A 26,092-nucleotide genomic window follows, 5' to 3' on the forward strand; every position below is an offset into this window, starting at 1 on the left:
TTCTCTTTTACTTTTTTTTTTCCAGAGTCTCGCTCTTTTCTCCCAGGCTGGAGTACAGTGGTGTGATCTTGGCTCTCTGCAACCTCCACCTCCTGGGTTCAAGCAATTCTCCTGCCTCAGCCTCCCAAGTAGGTGGGATTACGGGCGCGTGCCACCACGCCCAACTAATGTTTTGTATTTTAAGTGGAGATGGGGTTTCACCCTGTTGGCCAGGCTGGTCTCGAACTCCTGATCTCAGATGATCCACCCGCCTTGGTCTCCTATAATACTGGGATTACAGGCATGAGCCACCACACCCAGCCTCCTTCTTAATTTCTTAGGGAAGACTCTGGAAAACAAACATCAGCAGATAAAAAAAATGTACATCCTACACAAGTGATAATATTCAAAATCCTCAGCCATAAAAATAAAGGCCTTTTATTTGGTTTTTCTATGCCAGTACAGAAACATCTGGACAACACTCTTGAGCCCGCAGAGGCTCCCGGCCACACCCACTTCTGCTGCAGGGACTGTATGCCAAGGAGCCGAACCGTTGAGACACAGTAGCCAGGCCCTCCTGAGGGCTCCAGAAGCTCTAGGTTACGGGGTCACCTTCTTGTAGGTGACATGAAGATGCTGGGTCATTGGCTGTGTGGTGGTTGCCATGGAGACTGTCTGTTCAAGTTTGCCTTCAGAATTCAGCCTGAACTTCCGGGTAATCTGAGCAGGAGAATGAAACAAAAATACCTTAAGTTTTATCTCAAAAGATTCAATCAACGCCCGTGTGCCCATCGCATGCCACGCACTCGTCACGGGCTGTGAGCCAGGCAGTGTCCTTGCCAGGGGATGACAGACACAGCCCAGGGACCCTGGGCACGTCACAATCCAGGTGCCCCTCAGCTGTCTCCAGAAAACCACCAGGTGAACACAGGGATTGTTTCTTTAGAAGTCACCTTTTTTTGTCGACGGCCATACCACCCTGAACACACCCGATCTCATCTGACCTCGGAAGCTAAGGAGAGTTGGGCCTGGTTAGTACTTGGATGGGAAAAGTCACGACCTTTTTTTGGTCTCTACAAATTATATACCTGATCAGACAAGCACTGAGCTTCCAATGCTTCCCTTCTCCACTGCCTCCCACTTTCACTGTAACTAGAACTGATGTCCAGTGTGTTCTTGGAAAGCTCAGAAACACCATCTTTGGAACAGTAATTCATCAGAATAAATTATAGCAGCTGTTTCCAACAAGAATCCAAGCCTATGGCAGCTAAGTCCCGAATGAGTCAGCCCTGTATGCCCAGAACGTTTGCCAGCAGATTATGAGTGCTCACTGTCAAAAGACAATTCTCTGATGGGCACTCTCTCTCTAGTGTCCCAGACGTGTGGGGGGTCAGGTGGGGGACACCAGAAGTCGATGAAACGGAGTTCTGCTTATGGCCATGGCTAACTACTCTGTAACCGACCAACCCCCTCGCAGATAACCCAGATTTTAAGAAGTTTCCTTAAAGGGCCGGGTGCAGTGGCTCAAGCCTGTAATCCCAGCACTTTGGGAGGCCGAGACGGGCGGATCACGAGGTCAGAAGATCGAGACCATCCTGGCTAATACGGTGAAACCCCGTCTCTACTAAAAAATGCAAAAAACTAGCTGGGCGAGGTGGCGGGCGCCTGTAGTCCCAGCTACTCGGGAGGCTGAGGCAGGAGAATGGCGTAAGCCCGGGAGGCGGAGCTTGCAGTGAGCTGAGATCCGGCCATTGCACTCCAGCCTGGGTGACAGAGCAAGACTCCATCTCAAAAAAAAAAAAAAAAAGAAGTTTCCTTAAAGGTGTCAAGAGAACCACCAAGTCAGCAAGGACCAGCGCCCCAGAGAAAAGGAAGTGTGGAGGTGAAACCCAATTTGGAGCAACTGGCCCTGATGCTTTTGCTGCCTGGAAGTCAAGAGGTTCAAGGGGTGGAGGCTAAGAGGGATGTGGTAGCTAAGAGGCTGAGAAGCTGAGTGAGGCCTTCTTGGACTCATGGAGCTGGAGGGACAAACACTGGAATTCGGTGTCCGTCTAGGAGGAGAGGCTCAGCCGGGCGTGGTGGCACACGCCTGGAGTCCCAGCTACTCGAGAAGCTGAGGCAAGAGAATTGCTCGAACCTGGGAGGTGGAGGTTGCAGTGAGCCGAGATTGCGCCACTGCACCTTAGCCTGGGCGACAGAGCAAGACTCCGTTTCTAAAAAAGAAAAAATGAAAAAAAGGAGACGCCCAGGAAAGCACCCCAGCTTTGGGTGGGGACCCTGAAGGGTCCCATCCCAGGAGTAAGGGTTAACAGAAACAGGCTGGTAGTCCAGTTTCAAACCAGCTCAGTCTCTTCTGAACACGAGCTGTCCATCCATGACTGACAGGCAGAAGCACAGAACTACTCTTTGGTGAGGATAACATCAAATGAAGCCTCAAGTCATCTCTACAATTTTTCATACATAATGTCTAGAATCCAAGAAAAAAAGAAAAACTCCTTAGGTTACTAGGATATAAGATCAAAAGAAAAAACAGGAAATAGACACCTCCCCCACCCTCACCCAGGGGATGCCAATATTGGCGTTATCAGAAGACAATATGGAGAATTTCTGCAGATAAAATTTATCAAAAAGATTAAAATAGAAATTCTGTAACTGAAAAACAATCACTCAAATTAAGGCCCCAATGATGAAATAAACAGCAGATTAGACACAGATGAAGAAAGGATTAGTAAACTGGAAAATGATCAGTAGGAAATATCCACATTCAAGCCTAGAGAATAATGGAAACTATGGATGAAAGCATAAGGGACACATTGAAAACTGCAAAAGATTGAACACATGTGTAACCAGAGACCCAGAAGAAGACAGGAAAGAAAATGGAACATGAGCAATATTTGAACAGATGATGGCCAATTTTCTGAGTCTAACAAAATATATCAAGCCACAAATTCTAATTATATCACAGCAAAACTTTGGCTGATAATCAAAGGCAAGACAATAGAAACTTGAAAGCAGCCAGGGATGGGTGTAGGTGTAATGGTTAAGTGTCAAACTGACCAGATTAAGGAACACCTAGAAACCTGGTAAAGGATTATTCTGAGTATGTCTGAAAGGATGTTTCCAGAGGTGACTGACCAGGTGAGGAAGATCTGCCCTCCATGAGGGTGGGCACCATCCAATAGGCTGGGGGGCCCAGAGAAAATAAAAGCAAAGACAAGGCAAATATATCCATCTGTTTGCTGGAGCTGGGATACACTCTTCCTCCCCTGTCCTTGGACAACTCCAGGCCCCCCGACCTTTGGACTCCCAGATATCACCAGCACCTCCTCACTCTTCAGGGATCTGAGGCCTTTGGCCCAGGACTGAGGGTGACACCATTGGTTTCCCTGGTTCTGAAGCCTTTGGACTTGGACTGAGCCATGACACTGGCATCCCAGGGTTTCCAGCTTGTGGAGGGGGCTTTTTTTTTATTTTTATTTTTTGAGACGGAGTCTCGCTCTGTCGCCCAGGCTGGAGTGCAGTGGCCGGATCTCAGCTCACTGCAAGCTCCGCCTCCCAGGTCTACGCCATTCTCCTGCCTCAGCCTCCCAAGCAGCTGGGACTACAGGCGCCCACCACCTCGCCCGGCTAGTTTTTTGTATTTTTTAGTAGAGACGGGGTTTCACTGTGTTAGCCAGGATGGTCTCGATCTCCTGACCTCGTGATCCACCCATCTCAGCCTCCCAAAGTGCTGGGATTACAAGCTTGAGCCACCGCGCCCGGCCTCTTTTGTATTTTTTAGTAGAGACGGGTTTCACCGTGTTAGCCAGGGTGGTCTTGATCTCCTGACCTCGTGATCCGCCCGCCTCAGCCTCCCAAAGTGCTGGGATTACAGGCTTGAGACACCGCGCCCGGCCGTGGAGGGGCTTTTATACTATTGAATGCTACATTCGTTAAGTGTACATGAAATAGTCATGAAGTTAGGCCATATACTAGGGCATAAAATAAGTCTCCAACTTTTTTTTTTTTTTTTTTTTGAGATGGAGTCTTGCTCTGTTGCCCAGGCTGGAGTGTGCAGTGGCGCTATCTTGGCTCACTGCAAGCTCCGCCTCCCGGGTTCACACCATTCTCCTGCCTCAGCCTCCCCAGTAGCTGGGAATACAGGCGCCCGCTACCACACCCGGCTAATTTTTTTGTATTTTTAGTAGCGACGGGGTTTCATCATGTTAGCCAGGATGGTCTCGATCTCCTGACCTCGTGATTCGCCCACTTTGGCCTCCCAAAGTGCTAGGATTACAGGTGTGAGCCACCACGCCCGGCATCTCCAACATTTTTTAACAAACTAAAATATTAGAGGGTATGTTGTCTGGGCTTTATAGAATTGAATTAAAAATCCTAAGCAATAGAATCTATTTTAAAAATTCTCAAATGTGTTTGGAAAATAAGTAACATATCTCTAAATAACTCTTCAAAGAAAAAAAAATCACTACAAAATTAGCCCAGTGTGGTGGCACATGCCTGTAATCCCAGGTACTCGGGAGGCGGAGACAGGAGAATCGCTTGAACCCAGGAGGCAGAGGTTGCAGTGAGCCAAGATCGTGCCACTGCACTCCAGCCTGGGCAACAAGAGAGAAACTCCATTTCAAAAAAAAAAAGAAAAACAGGACACAAAAAGCACTAACTAGAGAAGAAGAAATGGTAACAGAATTAAAACATTTGGTTCTAGACTGGGCATGGTGGTTCACACCTGTAATCCCAGTGTTTTGGGAGACTGAGGACGGTGGACCACCTGACGTCAGGTGGAGACCGGCTTGGCCAACATGGTGAAACCCTGCCTTTACTAAAAACACAAAAAATTAGCTGGCCACGGTGGTGGGCGCCTGTAATCCCAGCTACTTGGGAGGCTGAGGCAGGATAATTGCTTGAACCTGGGAGGTAGAGGTTGCAGTGAGCCGAAATCACGCCATCGCACTCCAGCCTGGGCAACAAGAGCAAACTCTGTCTCAAAAAACAAACAAACAAACAAAACAAACAAAAAAACATTTGGTTCTTCAAAAGGAACTGTCTAGGAAACAGAAAGGCAAAGTACAGGATAGGAATATGTTGTTGGCAAGTGCACCTGATAAAGGACTTACACCCAGAACAAACAACAGACTCTTACAACTCAGGAATAACACAAACACTCAAACAAACGGGCAAAAGATCTGAATGTGCATTTCACAAAACAAGAAATACAAGTGGCAAATAAGTACAACAGAAAGATGATCAGCATCGTTACGCAGCAGGGAAGTGCAAATTAGTATCACAATGAAACACCACCTTGTAGTGGCCAGGATAAAACTCAAAGGCCAACACTTGGCGAGGCTGTGGGACAACCTTGCTGGGGTGTCAAGGGGGACAGCCACTCTGGAAGAGTTTGGTGCTTACCACAGAACCCAGCAGTTCCAATCCCAGGTATGCACCCAAGAGAGAGAAAAAAAAAAACCTGTCCACACAAAGTTAGGTCTGCACATGCTTACAGCTTTATTCATAATAGCCCAGAACTGGAAACAAATCAAACAAACATCCATCAATAGAAAGGATATACAAAACTGACACACTCACTGGTGGACCACCACACAGCAACAAGCAGACACGGCACATGCAGCAGAACGCGTCAATCTCGAGAGCGTTTCAGTGAGGGAAGGAGACCAGAAACAAATGAGTGCCTGTGCTGTGGCTCCGCTGATGTGGAGGAGCGCTAGGACACACTGAACTGCTCGAATGATGACAATGGGCACTAGGACATGCAGAGCTGCTCAGTCTGCAGTGGCAGAAACCGGGCCGGGGGCTGTGAGAGGGCAGCGGGGGCCGCCTGTGGAGCACAGGGACTTTCTAGGGTGCTGGGACTGTTCTCAGTCTTGACTGGGGCAGCATTACAAGATTATAAATGCTTGTCCAAATGTATCAAACTGCACACTTGAAGTGTATGCATTTATTCCATATAAAGTATACCTCAATAGAGATGATTTTTATTTTTATTTATTATTTTTTTGAGACGGAGTCTCGCTCTGTCTCCTAGGCTGGAGTGCAGTGGTGCGATCTCGGCTCACTGCAAGCTCTGCCTCCCAGGTTCATGCCATTCTCCTGCCTCAGCCTCCCCAGCAGCTGGGACTAGAGGTGCCCGCCACCACGCCTAACTAACTTTTTTGTATTTTTAGTAGAGACAGGGTTTCACCGCGTCGGCCCGGATGGTCTGGATCTCCTGACCTCGTGATCCGCCCACCTTGGCCTCCCAAAGTGCTGGGATTACAGGCGTGAACCATCGCGCCCGGCCGCAGATGATTTTTAAAAAGTAGAGGCCATGATAATGAAGACAGCGTGATATTGGCATAGGGACTGACAAACAGACCACCTGGAACCAGACAGACAGTCAGAAGCAGACCTCTGATGAAGGATGCTGAGGGGCTCGGGGGGCAGGTGCGTGGGCGAATGGGGGGCCAGGCTCTTCAGCCAGGGTGCAGGGCAGCTGGCTCTCATCTGAGAACAAGGAGAAGGGACAGCACCTCACAATACACACACCAACTCAACCCCAGGTGGATTAATGATCTAAAGGAAAGATTTTAGGTTGAACTGTGAAGCTTCCAGAAAAACTCAGAATACATATTTTGACCTGTTAGTAAGGAAAGACTGCTTAACTAGGACACATTAAAAACCGAATCAATAAAAGAAGAGACTGTCAAACTGAACCACGTAAAATCCAGAACCTCTGTTCTTCAAAAACAATTTGTAAAACTCAAAAGATAATCGCAAACCGAAAAAGCTATTTGCAACACATTTAGCTAACAAAGAGCTTTATTCAAATTATATAAAGAACTCTGACATGTCAGCCAGAAAAGGCACAGTGGAAGATGGTCACCAGACCTGAATAGGCACCTCACTGGAGGATGGCCCAGCAATGACGTGAAAAGATGCTCAAGTTCACATCACAGGTCGCCAGTGGCAGCCCCGGCTGCAGTTAGGTCCACAGCCACCCACATAAGGCAGGAAGCTGGGGAGGCTCTGCCAGGCCGGGGGCCTCTCTGAGCCTCACTGTAAAATGGGGCCTGGGCCTGGACCTGCGTGTTCTCAGGGCTGCTGCAAGGCACGTGCTGCACAGACCGCACGGGGCCCTGAAGTTATAAAGCACAGACACACACAGCACAGGGAAGGTGCAGATCAGTGGGAGCCTGGGGACCCCTCAGGCCCTCCCCTAAAGAGTCACATGAGTCTCTTCAAACACGCTCAGTTCTCCCCTGGGGTCTGCCACCACTGCTCAGTCACCGGACATGAGCGACAAGCTGTCTCCGGGGCAAGCCGGCCCGGGACCCTCGGCAGCCCACAGGTTCCACCACGCTCAGTCCACAGCTCACGAAGGCATTGCCACCCTCTGTGGGGCCTGCAGTCTGGGCCATGCCCACCAACACCCACACAAACAGTAAAGACACTCACATGTCCCATCCCAGCCTGATTCCCCAGATGCCACGGAGAAGCTAAGGCAAGGCCTCGCTTCCCTAGTACAAGCCTCGCTCTCTTCAAGGGGTTCCAGCCCAGTCCTCCAGAGCGAGGGGGAACAACCGGGTGCCTCTGCATCCACGTGCAGACACCAGGTCTGAGGCTACGGCCGGCAGCATCAATCCTGACAGCCGAGGAGGGGAAATGCCCCAAACCGCAGTCAGCAGGGCCACAGTGCTTAACAAGGGCCTCAGGACATCTGTACGGGGAAAAAGGGAAAATGGGACTGCTACCTCACACTACAGAGAAACAATAATCCCAAATATCATGTTTCTTAAAAGGAAAAACTGGCCAGGCACGATGGCTCACACTTATAACCACAGCACTTTGGGAAGCCGAGGCAGGTAGATCACTTGAGGCCATGAGTTTGAGACCAGCCTGAGCAACAAAGTGAGACCCCCATCTCTATTAAAAATGCAAAAAGTTAGCTGGGAGTGGCCCTGCACGCCTGTAGTCTCAGCTACTTGGGAGGGTGATGTGGGAGAATCGCTTGAGCCCAGGAGGTGGAGGCTGCAGTGAGCCGAGATCGCACTGCTGCACTCCAGCCTGGGCGACAGTGCAAAGCTCTGTCTAAAAAAAAGTAATAATAAAATAAAAAGTAAAAAAATTTTAAAAAAGATAAAACGTAGATGAAAATCTTGTCACCCAGCAAGCAACTCGGCACAGAGCTCTGAGGTGAGGCCTCCTGGGTGAGGACAGTGCGGTGGCTCCTGCACAGCCCCCTACCAGAATGGCAGTGAAGGAATGCTGTCCACAGCGTGAATCCACAGGAGAAAGAGGAGAGGTGGCACACAGCCACAGAACGCGAGGGGCTGGAAATCAGACGCACACGGGGAACTGACACAGCCGACCGAAGGGCGAGGCTGAATGCAGCACCGGGGACAGGCGAACAGCCTGCCTCACACCCACAAAAGCTCCGTGGCACAGCCTGAGCGTCTCTATGAGTGGCTGTGGATGAAGGCTGAGAACAGCAGGTTTGCCTAAAAATGTGTTTCAGAGGCAATTCAGCATTATTTCATGTATTTATTTTGAGACAGGGTCTCACCCTGTCACCCAGGCTGGAGTGCAGTGGCATGATCACTGCTCACTGCAACCTCCGGCTCCCAGGCTCAAGTGATTCTCCCACCTTACCCTCTCAAGTAGCTGGGACTACAGGCATGCATCCCCAAGCCTGGTTACTTTTTGTATTTTTTGTAGAAACAGGTTTTGCTATGTTGCCCAGGCTGGTCTTGAACTCCTGGGCTCAAGCGATCTCCTGCCTCAGCCCCACAAAGTGTTGGGATTACAGGCGTGAGCCACCACGCGAGGCACAGTATTCTTCTTAACAGCCAAGATTCAGTAACAACCAACTTGCCCATCAATGAGGAATGGATAAACAAAATACAGCACATCATCAATGGAATAATTCAGCCATGAAAAGGAGTGAGGCCTGAGGCATGCTCCAAGTTGTATACACCCTGGAAACCTTACACTAAGTGACAGTCTACGGCCCCAATTCTAGGACATGCTCAGGACAGGACAGGACAGGCAATCCGCAGAGAAGGTAGATTAGTCGTAGCCAGGGGTTGGGGGAGATGGAAGTTGGGGCCGACAGTTAAAGGGTACGAGGTATCTTTCTGGGGTATAAAAAATGTTCTAGCCAGGGGTTGTGGCTCACGCCTGTAATTCCAGCACTCTGGGAAGCCAAGACAGGAGGACTGCTTAAGTCCAGGAGTTCGAGACCAGCCTGGGCAACATGGCAAAACCTTGTCTCTACAAAATATACAAATAAATTAGCTGTGTGCGGTGGCTCATGCCTGTAATCCCAGCATTTTGGGAGGCCCAAGTGGGTATATTGCTTGAGTTCAGGAGTTCAAGACCTGCCTGGGCAAGGTGGCAAGAGCCCATCTCTACTAAAAGTACAAAAAAAAAAAAAAAAAAAAAGCTGGGCGTGGTGGTGCACACCTGTGGCCCCAGCTACTAGGGAGGGTGAGGTGGGAGGATCGCTCGAGCCTGGGAGGTGGAGGTTGCAGTGAGCCAAGATCTTGCTACCGTATTCCAGCCTAGGTGATGGAACGAGACTCTCTCTTAAAAAAAAAAAAAAACAAAAAAACCCAAATCAAAAACAAACAAATGAAAAAATTAGCCAGTTGTGGTGGTGTGCATTTGTAGTCCCAGCTACTGAGGAGGCTGAGGTGGGAGGATCACCTGAGTCTGGGGGGGCTGAGGCTGCAGTGAGTCATGATTATGCCACAAAAGATAAATGTTCTAAAATTAATTGTAATGATGGGTACACAGTGCTATGAATATACTAAAACTCACAGAATTGCACACTTGGAGTGATTTGAATAGTATGTGAATATCTTTTTTTTTCTTTTTTTGTTTTCGATAACGGAGTCTCACTCTGTTGCCAGGCTGGAGTGCAGTGGTGTGATCTCAGCTCACCACAACCTCTGCCTCCCAGGTTCAAGCAATTCTCGTGCCTCAGCCTCCTAAGTAGCTGGGATTTACAGGTGCCCGCCACTACGCCTGGCTAATTGTTTTGTATTCTTAGTAGAGATGGGGTTTCACCACATTGTCCAGGCTGGTCTCAAATTCCTGACCACAGGTGATATGCCCACCTTGGCCTCCCAAAGAGTTGGGATTACAGGCGTGAGCCACTGCGCTCAGCACCGCGTTATATATTTAAAAAGCTGTTAAAAATACATAAGACAGTCGGGTGCGGTGGCTCGCATCTATAATCCTAGCACTTTGGGAGGCTGAGCTGGGCGGATCAACTAAGGTCGGGAGTTCAAGACCAGTCTGACCACCATGGAGAAACCCCGTCTTTACTAAAAATATTAAATTAGCCCAGCATGGTGGCACGTGCCTGTAATCCCAGCTACTCGGGAGGCTGAGGCAGGAGAATGGCATGAACCCGGGAGGCGGAGCTTGCAGTGAGCCGAGTTCGCACCACTGCACTCCAGCCTGGGCGACAGAGCAAGACTCCATCTCAAAAACAACAACAACAAGAAGTCCACCTGTCTAGGGCAGGCACCGTGAGTGGAGCTGGCGGGACTGGCAGTTGCTCTGGGTAAGTCAGTGAGCGAGTGGTGGGTGAATGTGAAGGTCTAGGACATGACCACACTACCATAAACTTTATAAATACAGTACAGTTAGGCTGCATTAAATTTATGAAAATATTTTTATTTTTAAAAAGTAACTGTGCTACATTAAATGGCTTCTGTTACTCATGCAATAACAGAAATTTTTCAGCTCCATTACAATCTTATGGCCCCACCATCATACATGGGGTCAGTCCGTCACTGAGGAAAACTTTTTTCTTTTTCCCTGAGATGGAATTTCGCTCTTGTCACCCAGGCTGGAGTGCAATGGCACGATCTTGGCTCACTGCAACCTCGGCCTACCGGTTTCAAGCGATTCTCCTGCTTCAGCCTCCTAAGTAGCTGGGATTCCAAGTGCCTGCCACCATGCCTGGCTAATTTTTGTATTTTTAGTAGAGACGGGGTTTCATCTGGTTGGCCAGACTGATCTCGAACTCCTGACCTCAGATGATCCATCCGCCTCAGCCTCCCAAAGTGCTGGGATTAGAGGCATGAGCCACTGTGCCCAGCTGTAAAACTTCTTTATGCAGCACATAAAGTTACAGAACTCTGAACTTAACAAGGAAGACACATTTCCCCCAATACTCATTGGAAAGATGAGAAACACTGACTTTGTATTTGGCTACAAAGAAAGTCCCAGGAAACTCCCCCAACACTGTAATAACAGGGACAGCTCCTTTCACGCCCGCACAAGCCTAGTAGGACAGACAGGCCCTCCAAGACCCAGCCCTTGCCTCCTTCTCTCCTTCTGGCCTCAAGGTCCCTGCCTTGTGTGTGTGCTTCCTGGTTTCCTCGGTCCTGCTGATGTCAACCCAACGGGGAGGTCCAGCCCCTCAGGTTGTGCTTCCAGCTTCTGTCCGTTAAGTCACTCCGCAGAGGACCCCAAAGCCTCCGGGGTGCAGGGGCTGCATGGCACAGAGCCTTCCCCTGAGCACCACGCCCAGGCTTCCCAACTCCATTGTCTCTCTCCATTCGCAGAAAAAGAGGCACTTTTTAATTAATAAAACCCAAATCTAGTTATTTAGCAAAAATAAACAAGCAAACAAAAATCCTGGTAAAATAGATAACCTTTGGCAAGTATAATCAAGAAAAAGAGAAAACACACACAAAACATCAGTAAAAGAGAAGTGACATAGAATGGCAGATCAAGGGAAAACAGTATCTATTACTTCTTCTAAAAATTCTGAAAATCTCATGAAACAGACACTTTTCCAGGAGAACAATGAATCTGCAGATGAAGCCAAGTAAGAACGTGGAGAGATGAGCAGTCATGGAACAAAGTAAAAGCACAGCTGAGGTCTAGGTCCCAGACATCTTCCCAGAGAGGCCGACCAACTCCCATGGGGCCACCCTTCGCCAGAGAACATTTGCAAAAGCTAAGAAGCTCCCAGCTAGCTTGTGAATAACTCCAATATCAAAATGGACAACGAGGTCTAAAACCAACATATCATGACAACTCAGGGTTATCCCCGAAAACAAACATGGCCCAGCACTGATGAGCTATTAATATATATTAATATAATTTATTAGAGCAATCCCCAAACTTTTTGGCCCCAGGAACTGGTTTCGTGGAAGACAATTTTCCACAGCTGGGGGATAGGGGTGGTTTCGGGATGAAACTGTTCCATCTCAGATCATCAGGCATTAGATTCTCATTAGGAGGGAAACCTAGATCCCTCACATGTGCAATTCACAGCAGGGTTTGCGCTCCTATGAGAATCTAATGCTGCCACCTGATGGACAGGAGGTGGAACTCAGGTGGTCATGCTAACTCACCTGCTGGCCACTCATCTCCTGCAGTGAGGGTGGTTCTTAAGAGGCCACAGCCAGTCTGGGGGTTGGAGACACCTGATTTACTGCATTAACAGCTTCAAGAGGAAGGCAAGTAGGGAAAACAGACTAATTCCCAAAAGGTTATAAAAGCATTTGATGAAATTCAAAATTCATTCCTGAATACAATTTTTTTTTTTTTTTGAGACGGAGTCTTGCTCTGTCGCCCAGGCTGGAGTGCAGTGGCGCTATCTCAGCTCACTGCAAGCTCCGCCTCCTGGGTTCACGCCATTCTCCTGTCTCAGCCTCCTGAGTAGCTGGGACTACAGGTGCCTGCCACCACACCGGCTAATTTTTTGTATTTTTTGTAGAGACGGGGTTTCACTGTGTTAGTCAGGATGGTCTTGATCTCCTGACCTCATGATCCGCCTGCCTTGGCCTCCCAAAGTGCTGGGATTACAAGCGTGAGTCACCACGCCCGGCCCCTGAATACAATTCTTAACGTACTAGAAACTGAATCTTCTTAACTTGAAAAAGACTGTCTTTTTTTTTTTTTTTTTTTTTTTTTGAGATGGAGTCTTGCTTTGTCACCCAGGCTGGAGTGCAGTGGCACGATCTCAGCTCACCGCAAGCTCCGCCTCCTGGGTTCACGCTATTCTCCTGCTCAGACTCCCGAGTAGCTAGGACTACAGGCGCCCACCACCACGCCCAGCTAATTTTTTGTATTTTTAGTAGAGACGGGGTTTCACTGTGTTAGCCAGGATGGTCTCGATCTCCTGACCTTGTGATCTGCCCGCCTCGGCCTCCCAAAGTGCTGGGACTACAGGCATGAGCCACCGCGCCCAGCCTCGAAAAAGACTGTCTTAACCAAGATATGCACCTGCACTGGAAAACAAAAAAAGTAGAAAAATTTTACAACTTAAAAAAAAGGCTATCCAGCTGGGCGCCGTGGCTCATGCCCAATCCTAGCACTTTAGGAAGCTGAGGCCGGTGGATTGCTTGAGGTCAGGAATTTGAGACCAGCCTGGCCAACAAGATGAAACCCTGTCTCTACTAAAAATACAAAAATTAGCTGGGCATGGTGGTGCACGCCTGTAACCCCAGCTACTCGGAAGGCTGAAGCACGAGAATCGCTTGAACTCAGGAGGCAGAGGTTGCAGTGAGCCGAGATTGTGCCACTGCACTCCAGCCTGGGCAACAGAGTGAGACTCCGTCTCAAAAATAAAAAGGCTACCTTCTTATCTACCAGTAAGTAATTTACAGTGAGCATCTTACAGGTGGTGACACACAGATCTATTTCCACTAGAGTCAGGGACAAGCAACATTCATGCCTGCTGTTCTATCCGTGCTGTGCCTAAGATCCTGGCTGTCCCAAAGTTACACAAGTGGCCCAGTTTGACACAGAGAAATCAGAAGTGTCCACACAATGACCAATAATCAATTTGAAGATTAAACGGAAAAAAATGTATTTACAAGCAACAAAAATGATAAAGCACTTGAGTTTACCCTAACATGAAATGTACAAGACCTATATGATTAAAACTATGAAGAAATAAAGCTTTTATATATATTATAATACACAAAACATGACCTACAGTCACCATAATACATTGACATGCTGCTGTATATTGCTATCCATGAAAATATGTTAATTCTTCCCAAATTCACTCATGTATTCAATGCAGTCTTGATGTACATTTTATAAACCTTGAGATGTTTATTCAAAAGTTCATCTAGTTAAGGAAGTGCTTAAGAATGACTAAGAAAATTTGGAGGAAAAATGTGGGAAACATTCCCTTAGACGTTAACATGTAATATACAGCTGTGAGAGCTAAAAATGTGTTACCGGTAATGAAGTGGACAAGCAAAGGAAGAAACAGAAACAAGGCTGGGCACAGTGGCTCACGCCTGTAAATGCCAGCACTTTGGGAGGCTGAGGTAGGCGGATCACTTGAGGTCAGGAGTTTGGGATCAGCCTGGCCAACATGGCAAAACCCCATCTCTACTAAAAATACAAAAATTAGCCAGGTGTGGTGGCGCGTGCCAGTAATCCCAGCTACTCGGGAGGCTGAAGCAGGAGAATCACTTGAACCCGAGAGGTGGAGGCTTCAGTGAGCTGAGGTCGCATCATTGCACTCCAGCCTGGGCAACAGAGCAAGACTCCTTCTCAAAAAAAGAAAAAAGAAAAAAACAAACAAACAGACCCCTATATTTATGTGAATGTGGCTTAATATATGTATGACATTCCAAATCTGTGGGGTCAGGATGGAATTCAATGAGTGGTGTTGGGACCACTGGGCCACTCATCTGGAAAACTTAGAATTATACGCTGCATCACTCAAAAAACAAATGTGAGACAGATTAAAGGTCTAGGTGTTAATGTAAAAAGGAAAGCTGTAAGAATACAAGAAATGAAAGAACAGGCTGGGCGCAGTGACTCATGCCTGTAATCCCAGCACTGTGGGAGGTCGAGGCGGGCGCATCATGAGGTCAGGAGATCGAGACCATCCTGGCTAACACGGTGAAACCCTGTCTCTACTAAAAATACCAAAAAATTAGCTGGTCATGGTGGTGGGCACCTGTAGTCCCAGCTACTCGGGAGGTTGAGGCAGGAGAATGGCGTGAACCCGGGAGGCGGAGCTTGCGGTGAGCTGAGATCGCACCACTGCACTCCAGCCTGGGTGACAGAGCGAGACTCTGTCTCAAAAAAAAAAAAAAAAAAAAAAAGAAAATGAGAGAATGTTTTTATCATCTTGGAGTGGACAACAACTTCCTTAGCAAGAACCCAAATCCAAACATTGTAAAGGAAACAGCCCAGAGGCAACGATAGGAAAGCTGAGCATCTGTGGGGTACAACCCATTATGGACCAGGTCACAGACTCTAGGGAAATATGTGTTGCAAATAAAGCAGACGACAGATTAACCCATGGCATATAGAAAGCTCCCACAAATCCTTGAGGGAAAAAAGGACAATCTGGCCAGGCGCAGTTGCTCATGCCTGTAATCCCAGCACTCTGGGAGACCAAAGTGGGCGGATCACCTGAGATCGGGAGTTCAAGACCAGCCTGACCAACATGGAGAAATCCTGTCTCTACCAATAATACAAAATTAGCTGGGTATGGTGGCGCACACCTGTAATCCCAGCTATTTGGGAGGCTGAGGCAGGAGAATCGCTTGAACCTGGGAGGCAGAGGTTGTGGTGAGTGGAGATCCCGGCACTGCACTCCAGCCTGGGCAACAAGAGCAAAACTTCGCCTCAAAAAAGGGGCAATGCATAGAAAAACAGGCAAAGACTTTGAACCTCAAGTACACAGAATAAGAAGCACAAACGGCCAGTGAGCATGGGGAATGAGCCCTCCCGCTTCTAAGTGAGATTCAAAACATGAGTAATATTTCATCTTTTACTTCTCAGATTTGAAAGGACCGAAATTCTGAAAATATACCACGTTGTTAAGGAGTGGGGAACAAGCTGCCCTCATGCAAGAGATAGTGGGAGGATAATCATGAAGAAATACAATCTGATAGCGTGTATCAAATTTAAAATGTACCTGTCCTTTGATCCAGAAATTTAACTGGGAAAATTTTATCTATAGATACAGATATAGCTGCAGACGTGGACAACCCAAATGTAAAAGGATGTTCGTAACTAACAACAAACCTCAAAAAACCAAACCACCCGCCAGCTGAGGAGAAGGCAATGAAATGAGGGAATGTCCGCCCTGGGATGGTCTGAGAAGGGAAAAGAATGAGACAGTGAAGACAGGCCTGTGAGACGCGGTGGCAACACACGCACTACCTCACGGAAAAGGAAAAGGATGACTCCGCAGACCTCTGCACACACAAGACAGGAGGGCGCTGGGGCAGGGCCGGGAGGGGCTCACCTGCTCTACGTGGGGCTCCTTGGCGAAGGAGATCCTGGCGATGGAGTGGGATGCGATGCACAGCTCCTGCCCGTTCACCTCACCCTCCTCCACCTCTACCACACCTGCAAGGGAAAGGTGGTCAGCTCACCCAGCAGCTGCTCGGCTCGCAGAGAAGCAGCCTTGACTCTCCTCGCCTGCAAGCCAGGACTCCACAGGAGACCCCAACTCTGCAGCCATGGAGGCAATGATACTTCTCCTCCTCCCTGCTTCACCCTGTGGATACAGAGGGAAAAGCCACAACTCTCCTCACAGCACAGGCAGGTGCTCTATGGAAGGCCCCTCTTCAGAGGTGCCCAGGGCCCCAGTCCTCCCACCTCCACCCATCAATCAGACTGGCAGAATCACCCCTAGTACATGCAGTGGCAGGTGGGGATGGACGTCCAGGAAGAAACACGGATCTAGAGTCACGCAGGCTGGTTTATTTTTTGAGACAGAATCTCGCTCTATTGCCCAGGCTGGAGTGCAGTGGCGTAGTCTTGGCTCACTGCAACCTCTACCTCCCAGGTTCAAGTGATTCTCTTGCCTCAGCCTCCCAAGTGGCTGGGATTACAGGCGTGCACCACCACATCCAGCTAATTTTTGTATTTTTAGTAGAGACGGGATTTCACCATGTTGGCCAGGCTGGTCTTGAACTCCTGACCTCGTGATCCGCCCGCCTCGGCCTCCCAGAGTGCTGGGATTACAGGCGTGAGCCACAGTAGCCGGCCTGTTTTCCAGTGATTCCTAATGAATGCACATAGCTCATGACCATTTCTGCCAACATGGCACTGGGCAAACGGGCCCTCTCATGGTCGGGGAGTTGCACGCACCCAACCTGTGTGCAGAGGCCTCTGCAGCTACACAGACGGCCCTGCAGGCTCCCACGACCGCTGTTATCACTCAGGGCCATCCCCATGGTCCCCACCAGCACATGTCTCAGCAGGGCTGCCAATGGGCGTCCCCGCACCCCTGCTTAGAATGCAGGCAGTGGCCTCCCATGGCCAGCACCCCCACCCCACAGGCCGGGCCTCACCTGTGTTCTGGGCGCTGACAAAGGCCACCTTGTTGGTGTCGGGCTTGAGGCGGATGAAGCCACACTCTCTGTGCATCGGCTTGCGCGTGTCCGGGTGGAAGGAGTTGAACCTGGATGGGAAGTTGGGGATGGGAAGCCTAGGCACTGGCCTCCAACCTGGTGTGGGCTGCGTGGATGCCAGGACTATACATGCTGCCCTCCAGGCGGCTGTTCCAGCCACGCCCACACACCTGCCTGCCCCCACCACCACTCTGCTCATTTTGGCTGTGTCTGTCTTACCTGCTGACCCTCCACTCCTGAAGATGGGCTGCTCCAGCCACGCCCACACACCTGCCCGCCCCCTCCACCACTGTGCTCATTTTGGCTGGGTCTGTCTTACCTGCTGACCCTCAGCTCCTGAAGACAGGACTTGTTCTTAATCACCTCAGGGCATATCCTTGCCCTAGGCCCATTAGCCCAGGCCTCACACAGTGTCAACCCTAAGCATTCCCTTGCAGTAAACTTCACCCTAACACAACCTTTCTCTTTTGAGCTATGTTCTTGTGTAAGACTCTAATCAATTCCTACGGTAAGAAAGAGAACAGGTGCTGAGATACGGTATGGTTTCTTATCACCCTTCATCATTAGTGCAAATACTCAACAGTAAAAGACAGGCGTGTGGCCGGGCGCGGTGGCTCAAGCCTGTAATCCCAGCACTTTGGGAGGCCGAGGCGGGCGGATCACGAGGTCAGGAGATCGAGACCATCCTGGCTAACATGGTGAAACCCCGTCTCTACTAAAAATACGAAAAAAACTAGCCGGGCGTGGTGGCGGGCGCCTGTAGTCCCAGCTACTCGGAGGCTGAGGCAGGAGAATGGCCTGAACCTGGGAGGCGGAGCTTGCAGTGAGCCGAGATCGTGCCACTGCACTCCAGCCTGGGTGACACAGCGCGAGACTCCGTCTCAAAAAAAAAAAAAAAAAAAAAAAAAAGACAGGCGTGTGCATCTTGAACTGAGGGCACAAACCCATGGCTTAGAAACTAACTCGCTGGCATGGTGACTCAGGGCTATAATCCCAGCAATTCCAGAGGCCCACTCAGGTAGATTTCTTGAGCCTAGGAATTTGAGACAGGGTTGGGCAACACAGACCCTATTTCTACAAAAATAAAGACAAAAAAAAAAAAAGCCTCATTTATCATTTCACCAACCTTATGAGTTTCTACAGGGACTCCGTCTCTATGATTCTTAGAGACAATTTTTTTTTTTTCCCTGACACTCAGGGCTGGTGTGCAGTGGCATGATCTCAGCTCACGCAACCTCTCCTTTTTGGGTTCAAGTGATTCTCCTGCCTTGGCCTCCCAAGTAGCTGGGATTACAGACATGCACCACCACACCCAGCTTTTTTTTTTTTTTTTTTGAGATGGCATTTCTCTCTTGTTGCCCAGGCTAGAGTGCAATAGTGCGATCTTGGCTCACTGCAACCTCCGCCTCCCAGGATCAAGCGATTCTCCTGCCTCAACCTTCCCGAGTAGCTGCGATTACAGGAATGCGCCACCATACCCAGCTAGTTTTGTATTTTTAGTAGAGATCGGGTTTCTCCATGTTGGTCAGTCTGGTCTCAAACTCCCGACCTCAGGTGACCCGCCTGCCTTGGTCTCCCAAACTGCTGGGATTACAGGCGTGAGCCACCATGCCTGGCCACACACCCAGCTAATTTTTGTATTTTTTTTAGCAGAGACACAATTTCACCACATTGGCCAGGCTGATCTCGGATTCCTGGGCTCAAGTGATCCACCCACCTCGGCCTCCCAAAGTGCTGGGATTACAGGCATGAGCCACTGCGCCTGGCCAAGATAAACTTCTGCTGGGCTAGGGATGGTGCTACACCTTACAGAATGCTGCATGCTCACTAACATAACCCTGACAAAGAAATACATTTATACCATACTCTAGGACACACACACACACACATATACCATCACATTTACTGAAATATATTTTCCATTCTGATTCATTTTTCTTCGAATGCTAGTCATAAAATTGACTTTCTGACCTTTTAGTGGGTTATAATCTAGAGTTTAAAAAAGACTGCCTCGGTTCTGGGGTATTTTGTATTATCCAGAATTCTCACCTTTTGGTTTATGTGCAGATATATTACTTTAACCTCAACCATGCAATCAAGAATAATGTAAAAAGGTATGAAATATTTATAAAAACAATGAGATCTTCTAAAAGGGGACAGAGGGTATCAGAGCTGGGGGTCTGAGAGCCAGGTGCCCAGCCCAGTTCTGAAACTGCTAGGCATTATACAAACAGTACCAAGTTGGATTAGTAAGATTTTTTTTTTTTTTTGAGACGGAGTCTCTCCCTATCACCCAGAGGCTGGAGTGCAGTGGCGCCATCTCGGCTCACTGCAAGCTCCGCCTCCTGGGTTCACACCATTCTCCTGACTCAGCCTCCCGAGTAGCTGGAACTACAGGTGCCCGCCACCACGCCCGGCTAATTTTTTTTTTTATTTTTAGCAGAGACGGGGTTTCACTGTGTTAGCCAGGATGGTCTTGATCTCCTGACCTCGTGATCCGCCTGCCTCGGCCTCCCAAAGTGCTGGGATTACAGGCGTGAGCCACCAAGCCCGGCCCAGATTCTTAACATACAGTTATGTAATGGAGACTGAGGAGGGAAGAGTTTGCTTTTTACACTTTATTGCTGAAACTTTTTTTTTTTTTTTTTTTTGAGACGGAGTCTTGCTCTGCCGCCCAGGCTGGAGTACAGTGGCCGGATCTCAGCTCACTGCAAGCTCCGCCTCCCGGGTTCACGCCATTCTCCTGCCTCAGCCTCCCGAGTAGCTGGGACTACAGGCGCCTGCCACCTCGCCCGGCTAGTTTTTTGTATTTTTAGTAGAGACGGGGTTTCACCGTGTTAGCCAGGATGGTCTCGATCTCCTGACCTCGTGATCCGCCCATCTCGGCCTCCCAAAGTGCTGGGATTACAGGCTTGAGCCACCGCGCCCGGCCATTGCTGAAACTTTTAAAAAAACTGTGTATTACCTGTACGATTAGAAAATAAAGATACTTCAACCATTCCCCATCCCTGGTGGCTCTCCTCTACTTCAGAGGCCTACACTGCTATCTCCCTAAAAGCAGGTAATTTCTCCACCTGTGGGGTGGAGGTGGTGGGAAGGGATAGCTGAAGGACGTCAACGGGCTTCTGCTTTCTTGTATGGTAAGAATATGAGAACCACATACTAACAGCTTCCTTGTGATCCCAAATAGGTCAGGGCGTATAAAATACAACTATGCACTATTATTTTCAGTAATACTGGGTGACTAATTTTTTCTTTTTTCTGAGACAGGGTTTCACTCTGTCACCCAGGTTGGAGTATAGTGGTATGATCACGGCTCACTGTAGCCTTGGCCCTCCCTGGGTTCAAGCAATCCTCCCACCTCAGTTTCTCGAGTAGCTGGGACTACAGGCATGTGTCACCACACCTGGCTAAATAAATAAATACTTATAGTAGAGACAAGGTATCACTATGTTGCCCAGGCTGGTCTTGGGCAGAATGGTGCTGAGCTCAAGCAATCCTCCTGACTCGGCCTCCAAACTGCTGGGATTACAGGTATGAGCTACTGCACTGGCCACGGTGATTAATTTTGATACACAAATTAAGTATATGCATTTGTTTTTATGTTTGGATTAATAAGCCTGTAATTTGGTGGTCAGCTTAATATCACCAAAAATATAACAAAACCAGAAAGTACCATTTTTACCAACTCTGTGCCTCAGATGCACATTCAGGCAAGAGGATGCCTTTCTGAAACAGATGGACAAGTTCCTTTTACACCTTCCCGCTTGGCCTTTGTCTGTCTTTGATCAGTCTGGAATTATTTTCAGAGACCTAGGTGGCCCACGAGTCAAGCAGGGTGGGGTGGAGGGAGACCACTTACGAGAAGTTCAGCATGGGCTGGCCCACATGGGAGATGTGCACCTCTTCCAGGTACTGGAAGGGCTGCAGTGTGGGGTAGGTTCCAGCTCCAGGTGGGTCCGACAGCCAGGTGCCCAGCATCCAGGACAGTGGCTCCACCACTGGGTTCATCTTGGGGGGCTCTGAGGACAAAAGAATGAGACTTATCAGTGGCCTCCCTCCAACAATGCCTTGCTGAGCTTTAAGCAGAATGCACGCTCCATATCGGCACTTGCTTCTGGTGGCCGCAGCTAATCCTGGAGGACCTGTTAAGAGGGGGAGAAAATGGCCAAACAACTGGCAAATGTCATACTGTGAGATCCAGCTTCAAAAGCCTCTACAGTTCCTGCAGAAAAAAGAGAACCAAGAGGGGCCAGGCAGGGTGCAAGCAAAGCCAGAGGCCTCGTGCCCCACAGCAAGGCTGAAAACAGCTCACACGGGAGGCACGGTGCCCTGGCGTGAGGAGTGTGTGAAGGAGACAAAGAGCACGAGGGAGAAAATGAAAAAGGGATGCAGGCTCTCCAGAGCAGGAGCGTGAGGAGCCCAGGGGTAGGCGGGGCTTGAACGGAAAGTAAGATCTCACTTCCCTGAGGAGGGGCCAGGGCTTTGCAGCAGCCTGTGTAGTGGCCAGGAGACCCCTTTAGAAGGTCCCTGGAAGGGCTCAGTCTCTCATCCCACTAAGTATGAGGGATGACGCCACGGGCCTGGAACTCAAAAGTGAGGGTGCTGAGGGGAACTCAGCAGGGAGGGGGTGCTGGGTTGGCTGTTCTTCTGGGTGACCCCCAAAGGGACCCCTGCTTCCTGCCCCACTCAGCAAGGACTGGGTGCTCCCGAGCGGCTTTTCAGGATTCACTCAGTGACCCTCGTCCTGGCTGGATGCCTGGGCCCTGCTCTTACTCATTTTCTAAGGGAGACCTGTGCAGGGACCACAGGAAAGCCCCACCGCGTGTTACCCACCAAGGGCGCTGGAAGAGAAGGACTGATCCCCAGAGGCAATCCCAAAGACCTTCTTCCCAGGCCTGATTATCCCTCAAGTCTCAGTGCTTCAATTGACAGAACGGACATTGAAGCCAGGAGCAGCAGCAGGGAGAGAAGCAGCTCTGTGGCCGCACGAGCCTCATCTACGGAACCCAAAGACGCCCAAGCACAGAGACTGGCCCACACGTAGGACTGACTCCCGGCGTCTCCTCCAGGCCGGCGCAAGCAGAAGACGGACTGGCAGGGACAGGATCAGGACTGGGTGCACAGGCCTGGCCTTGTTGGGGAGGAACAGGAGGCCAGTGTGGCTGGGGGAAGGAGATCCTTGCCCCTCAGGAGGGCCGTCACCTTGATTCTGAGCAAACAGAAGCCCTTGAGAGGGCTGAGTGGGAGGGACGAGGACTCTGATCACAACCACAGGAAGCCAGGGAGGGCAATGGCAAAAACCCTGGTGGCAGAGGAGGGTGGCCTGGGCCAGGTGGCCGTGGTGGAGGCAGTGGAAAGGACCTAGATTCTGGATCTATCTTGAAGGCAGAGCCACCCGGATGTGCTGATGGTCTGGATGTGAGAGAAGAAGGTAACTGAGGTTTCTGGCCTGAGCAACTGAGAAGACAAGTTACCATCAACAGAGAAAAGGAAGAGTAAGAAGAACCTTGGGAGGTGTGAAGCTTGCTGATTTTCTAACAGCAAAACTCAGTCACCTGGGATAGCCCAAGTCCTAAGATGGGCTAAACAAACACCATAATTTCTCAGACAACCAGCTACAGCCTTGGAGAACCTTTCACTTTGGTAGATTTTATCCAGCTCAGCACTGGAAAGAAAGAGGCTTTGGGCCGGGGGCGGTGGCTCACCCCTGTAATCCCAGCACTTTGGGACGCTGAGGCAGGTGGATTACCTGAGGTCAGGAATTTGAGACCAGCGTGGTCAACATGGTGAAACCTCGTCTCTATTAAAAACACAAAAATTAGCCAGGCATGGTGGCGGCGCCTGTAATCCCAGCTACTCCGGAGGCTGAGGCACAAGAATCGCTTGAACTCGGGACGCGGAGGTTGCAGTGAGCAGAGATCGCGCCACTGCACTCCAGCCTGGGTGACAACGTGAGACTTTGCCTCAACAACAACAACAACAACAAAAAAAAAAAAAAAAAAAAAGAAAAAAGAAAAAAAGAGAAGAAAAAGAAAGAGGCTTTGCAAACCTCGAGATTTTGGGCCGGCTCTCTGGCCTGTGCCAAGCGCACCCCACAGCCACGGCCACGGGGCTCTGACTCTCCTGGGACCGAGTAGACCCACTTCCACTGGCGAGCGCAGCCTGCACGGCAGCTGAACTCTGTGGGAAGCGGCACCTGGGCGCTGTGGAGCAGCGATCTCCACCCCTCACGCCCGAGTCCCCAGCACGGCCGCTACCCGCGCCTGGGTCCCGAGGGCCCCAAGGAGGCCAAGGGACCTGGCAGCGCCCCCCAGGGTCCCAGTGAACAGGGGCGCCAGGGCCGCGGCACCGGGCGTGGCCTTCACACTCCCCACGGTGCGGGACAGCTCCGGGCCAGGGTGAGGGGCGCGCGCCCCAAGTCCTGCCTCTGCTCCAGGGCGGCCCCCTCCAGCCTCCGCCGGCCCCGGCCCGGAAGCGCAGCCACGCCTCAGGCGCCGCAGCTCCGCCCTCTCTTGCGCCGGCGGGACCGGGTGGGCCGCGCTCGCCCCCTAGCGCCAGGGTCGCGCCACTGCGCCCTCCTTGGGGAGCGGCGGGGGAGTCGGGGCGGAGGCTGGGCGGCGCGGGGCGGTGGGGCGCGCTCACTGGCTGCCACCTCACCTAGCAGGCGTCACAGGGCTCACTCAAGACCTCCAGCAAGGGCAGAGGCAGGAGCCTCGCCAGCCCCCCCACAGATCACAGCGACCGCGCCCCTCGGCCCGCGAGCCCCCCCGCCCCCCCAACTCCTGCTTTCCTCCCGGGGTCTCCTCCGGGTCCCCCATCTACTTGGCAGACGCCTCTCACCGGCACCCTCTGCCTCCCCACGGTCTTTCCCTCCCACCACCCACCGTGGAGTCCTCTCCAGGAGGCCCTGTCTGTCCTCCACCCAGCGCTCCTCAGAGGGGCCCGGAGAGGAGGAGCTCCTTAAATGGGGGAGAAAGACGGACAGAGCCAGGGACAGCCAGAGACGGGACAGGGACAGAGACAGAAAGACAGAGACAGAGAGAGACACGGGGATGGGGCCAGAGACAGAGCCAGGGCCGGAGACAGACAGAAAGGGATCTTTCTTTCTTCCTCAAACCTTTCTGGGAGTCTCCGAGGGGGAGACCCACAGCATTACTACCTTTCCCCCCAAGAATTAAAAAAAAAAAAAACAAAAATAACGAAAAACCTTTTCCCTGAACTTGATTTTCAGGGAAAATAGGTCACAGATACAACCCACAGCCACCAAAACACACATACAGATGCTGTGAGAAGCGGAGGGTCAGTGCCTCGCTGGAGGACAGGAAGGGCCTCTGGGAGCTGGGGCAGGGGTGGCCCCTGGGGAGAGGCCTCAGAGCCTGGCCTGGCTCAGAGACCTGGGGAGGAGGAGTGGGGAGCCCTGGACTTGGAGGCCTGGAGGCTCTTCTGGCCTCTGCTCTGCCACAGGGAGCTCCTGCAAACAGCAGGCCCAGGGCACCCCACGCGTCTGCCCAGGTGCCAAAGGGCCAGGCTGGCCTCCACGCAGGGCTGCCCCCGCCCACCATCAAGAAGTAATGTGCCACTCTGAAAGAAAGGGTGCTGCTGGCCGGGCGCAGTGGCTCATGCCTGTAATTCCAGCACTTTGGGAGGCCGAGACAGGTGGATCATCTGAGGTCAGGAGTTCGAGACCAGCCTGGCCAACATGGTGAAACCTCCGTCTCTACTAAAAATATAAAAAATTAGCCGGACGTGGTGGTGGGCACCTGTAGTCCTAGCTACTCGGGACGCTGAGGCAGGAGAATTGCTTGAACCCGGGAGGCAGAGGCTGCAGTGAGCCGAGACTGCGCCACTGCACTCCAGCCTGGGTGACAGGGTGAGACTCTGTCTCCAAAAAAAAAAAAAAAGAAAAGAAAAAGAAAACGGCGTGCTGCCCCTGAAGACCTTCTGCTTCTCCAGCAATGGACTGTAAGACACTGCTTGAGTTCAGAGACGGACAAAAGGTGACAAGATAACAAGAGCAATAAAACATGCAAACTGCAAAATGTTGCTGGGGCAAAGGTGAAACTAAGAGACAGGGTCTTGCTCTGTCACCCAGGCTGGAGGGCAGTGGCATGAATACAGTTCACTGTGGCCTCGACCACTGGGGCTCAAGTGATTCTCCCGCCTCAGCCTCCCGAGTAGTTGAATGAAGCTGCTCCATGAAGAAAGACCTACTAACTAAACATGTAGGAACTCAGGAGAGAAACGGCAAAGAAAGAGGAGAAGGTGAAACGTGACCTGGCAGAAGTTGAGAAAGTAAAAGAAAACAAGCCACCACCCAAATGAAGTGGAGACTGGAAGCAGTGCAGGGAGAAACAAACATTGGGAAACACAGCAGAACACAGAGGACAGAGATGAGTTTAAAAAAAGATAAAAGAGAAATGGAAACAAAGTAAGAAGGACGGGAATGCCTGGCACACTGCTGATGGGAACGTGGACTGGCACAGCCTAGCGAAGGCCATCTGGCATGTGCTTGAGAGGTTAAGCGTGGAGCAGTGGCCCAGGACTGCCACTCCTGGAGACATGCGTACCCAGCAGAAATAACACACCCGTCTCCACAAGATGCTGCCCGTGAATGTTTACAGCAGCACCATTCCCAACAGCCCCAAAGTGGAAACAACGCAGATGTCCGTCAACCAATGAGTAAACAAACTGCAGTAAATCCCATGAAATGTTATTTGGCCATAAAAATGAAGTACTAATATAAGCTGCAA

At 50.4% G+C, this 26,092-nt stretch overlaps 1 protein-coding gene across 2 annotated transcripts in view; it reads right to left on the minus strand.

The window, feature by feature from the left end:
- Positions 1-379: 379 nt before the first annotated feature.
- The window catches only part of THAP4 (THAP domain containing 4), a 45,878-nt gene continuing 20,165 nt past the window's right edge, over positions 380-26,092 (minus strand). For both annotated transcript variants that reach the window (XM_025404136.1, XM_025404137.1), the window contains 4 exons: positions 21,202-21,361; positions 17,280-17,389; positions 16,226-16,329; positions 380-699 (listed from right to left, as the gene is read on the minus strand). In XM_025404136.1, coding sequence (XP_025259921.1) covers positions 580-699; positions 16,226-16,329; positions 17,280-17,389; positions 21,202-21,361 — 494 coding nt within the window. In that variant the 3' untranslated portion in view covers positions 380-579. The remainder of the gene's footprint in view (positions 700-16,225; positions 16,330-17,279; positions 17,390-21,201; positions 21,362-26,092) is intronic.

Source organism: Theropithecus gelada, chromosome 12 (genome assembly GCF_003255815.1).
Source record: "Theropithecus gelada isolate Dixy chromosome 12, Tgel_1.0, whole genome shotgun sequence".
Lineage (NCBI taxonomy): Eukaryota > Metazoa > Chordata > Mammalia > Primates > Cercopithecidae > Theropithecus > Theropithecus gelada.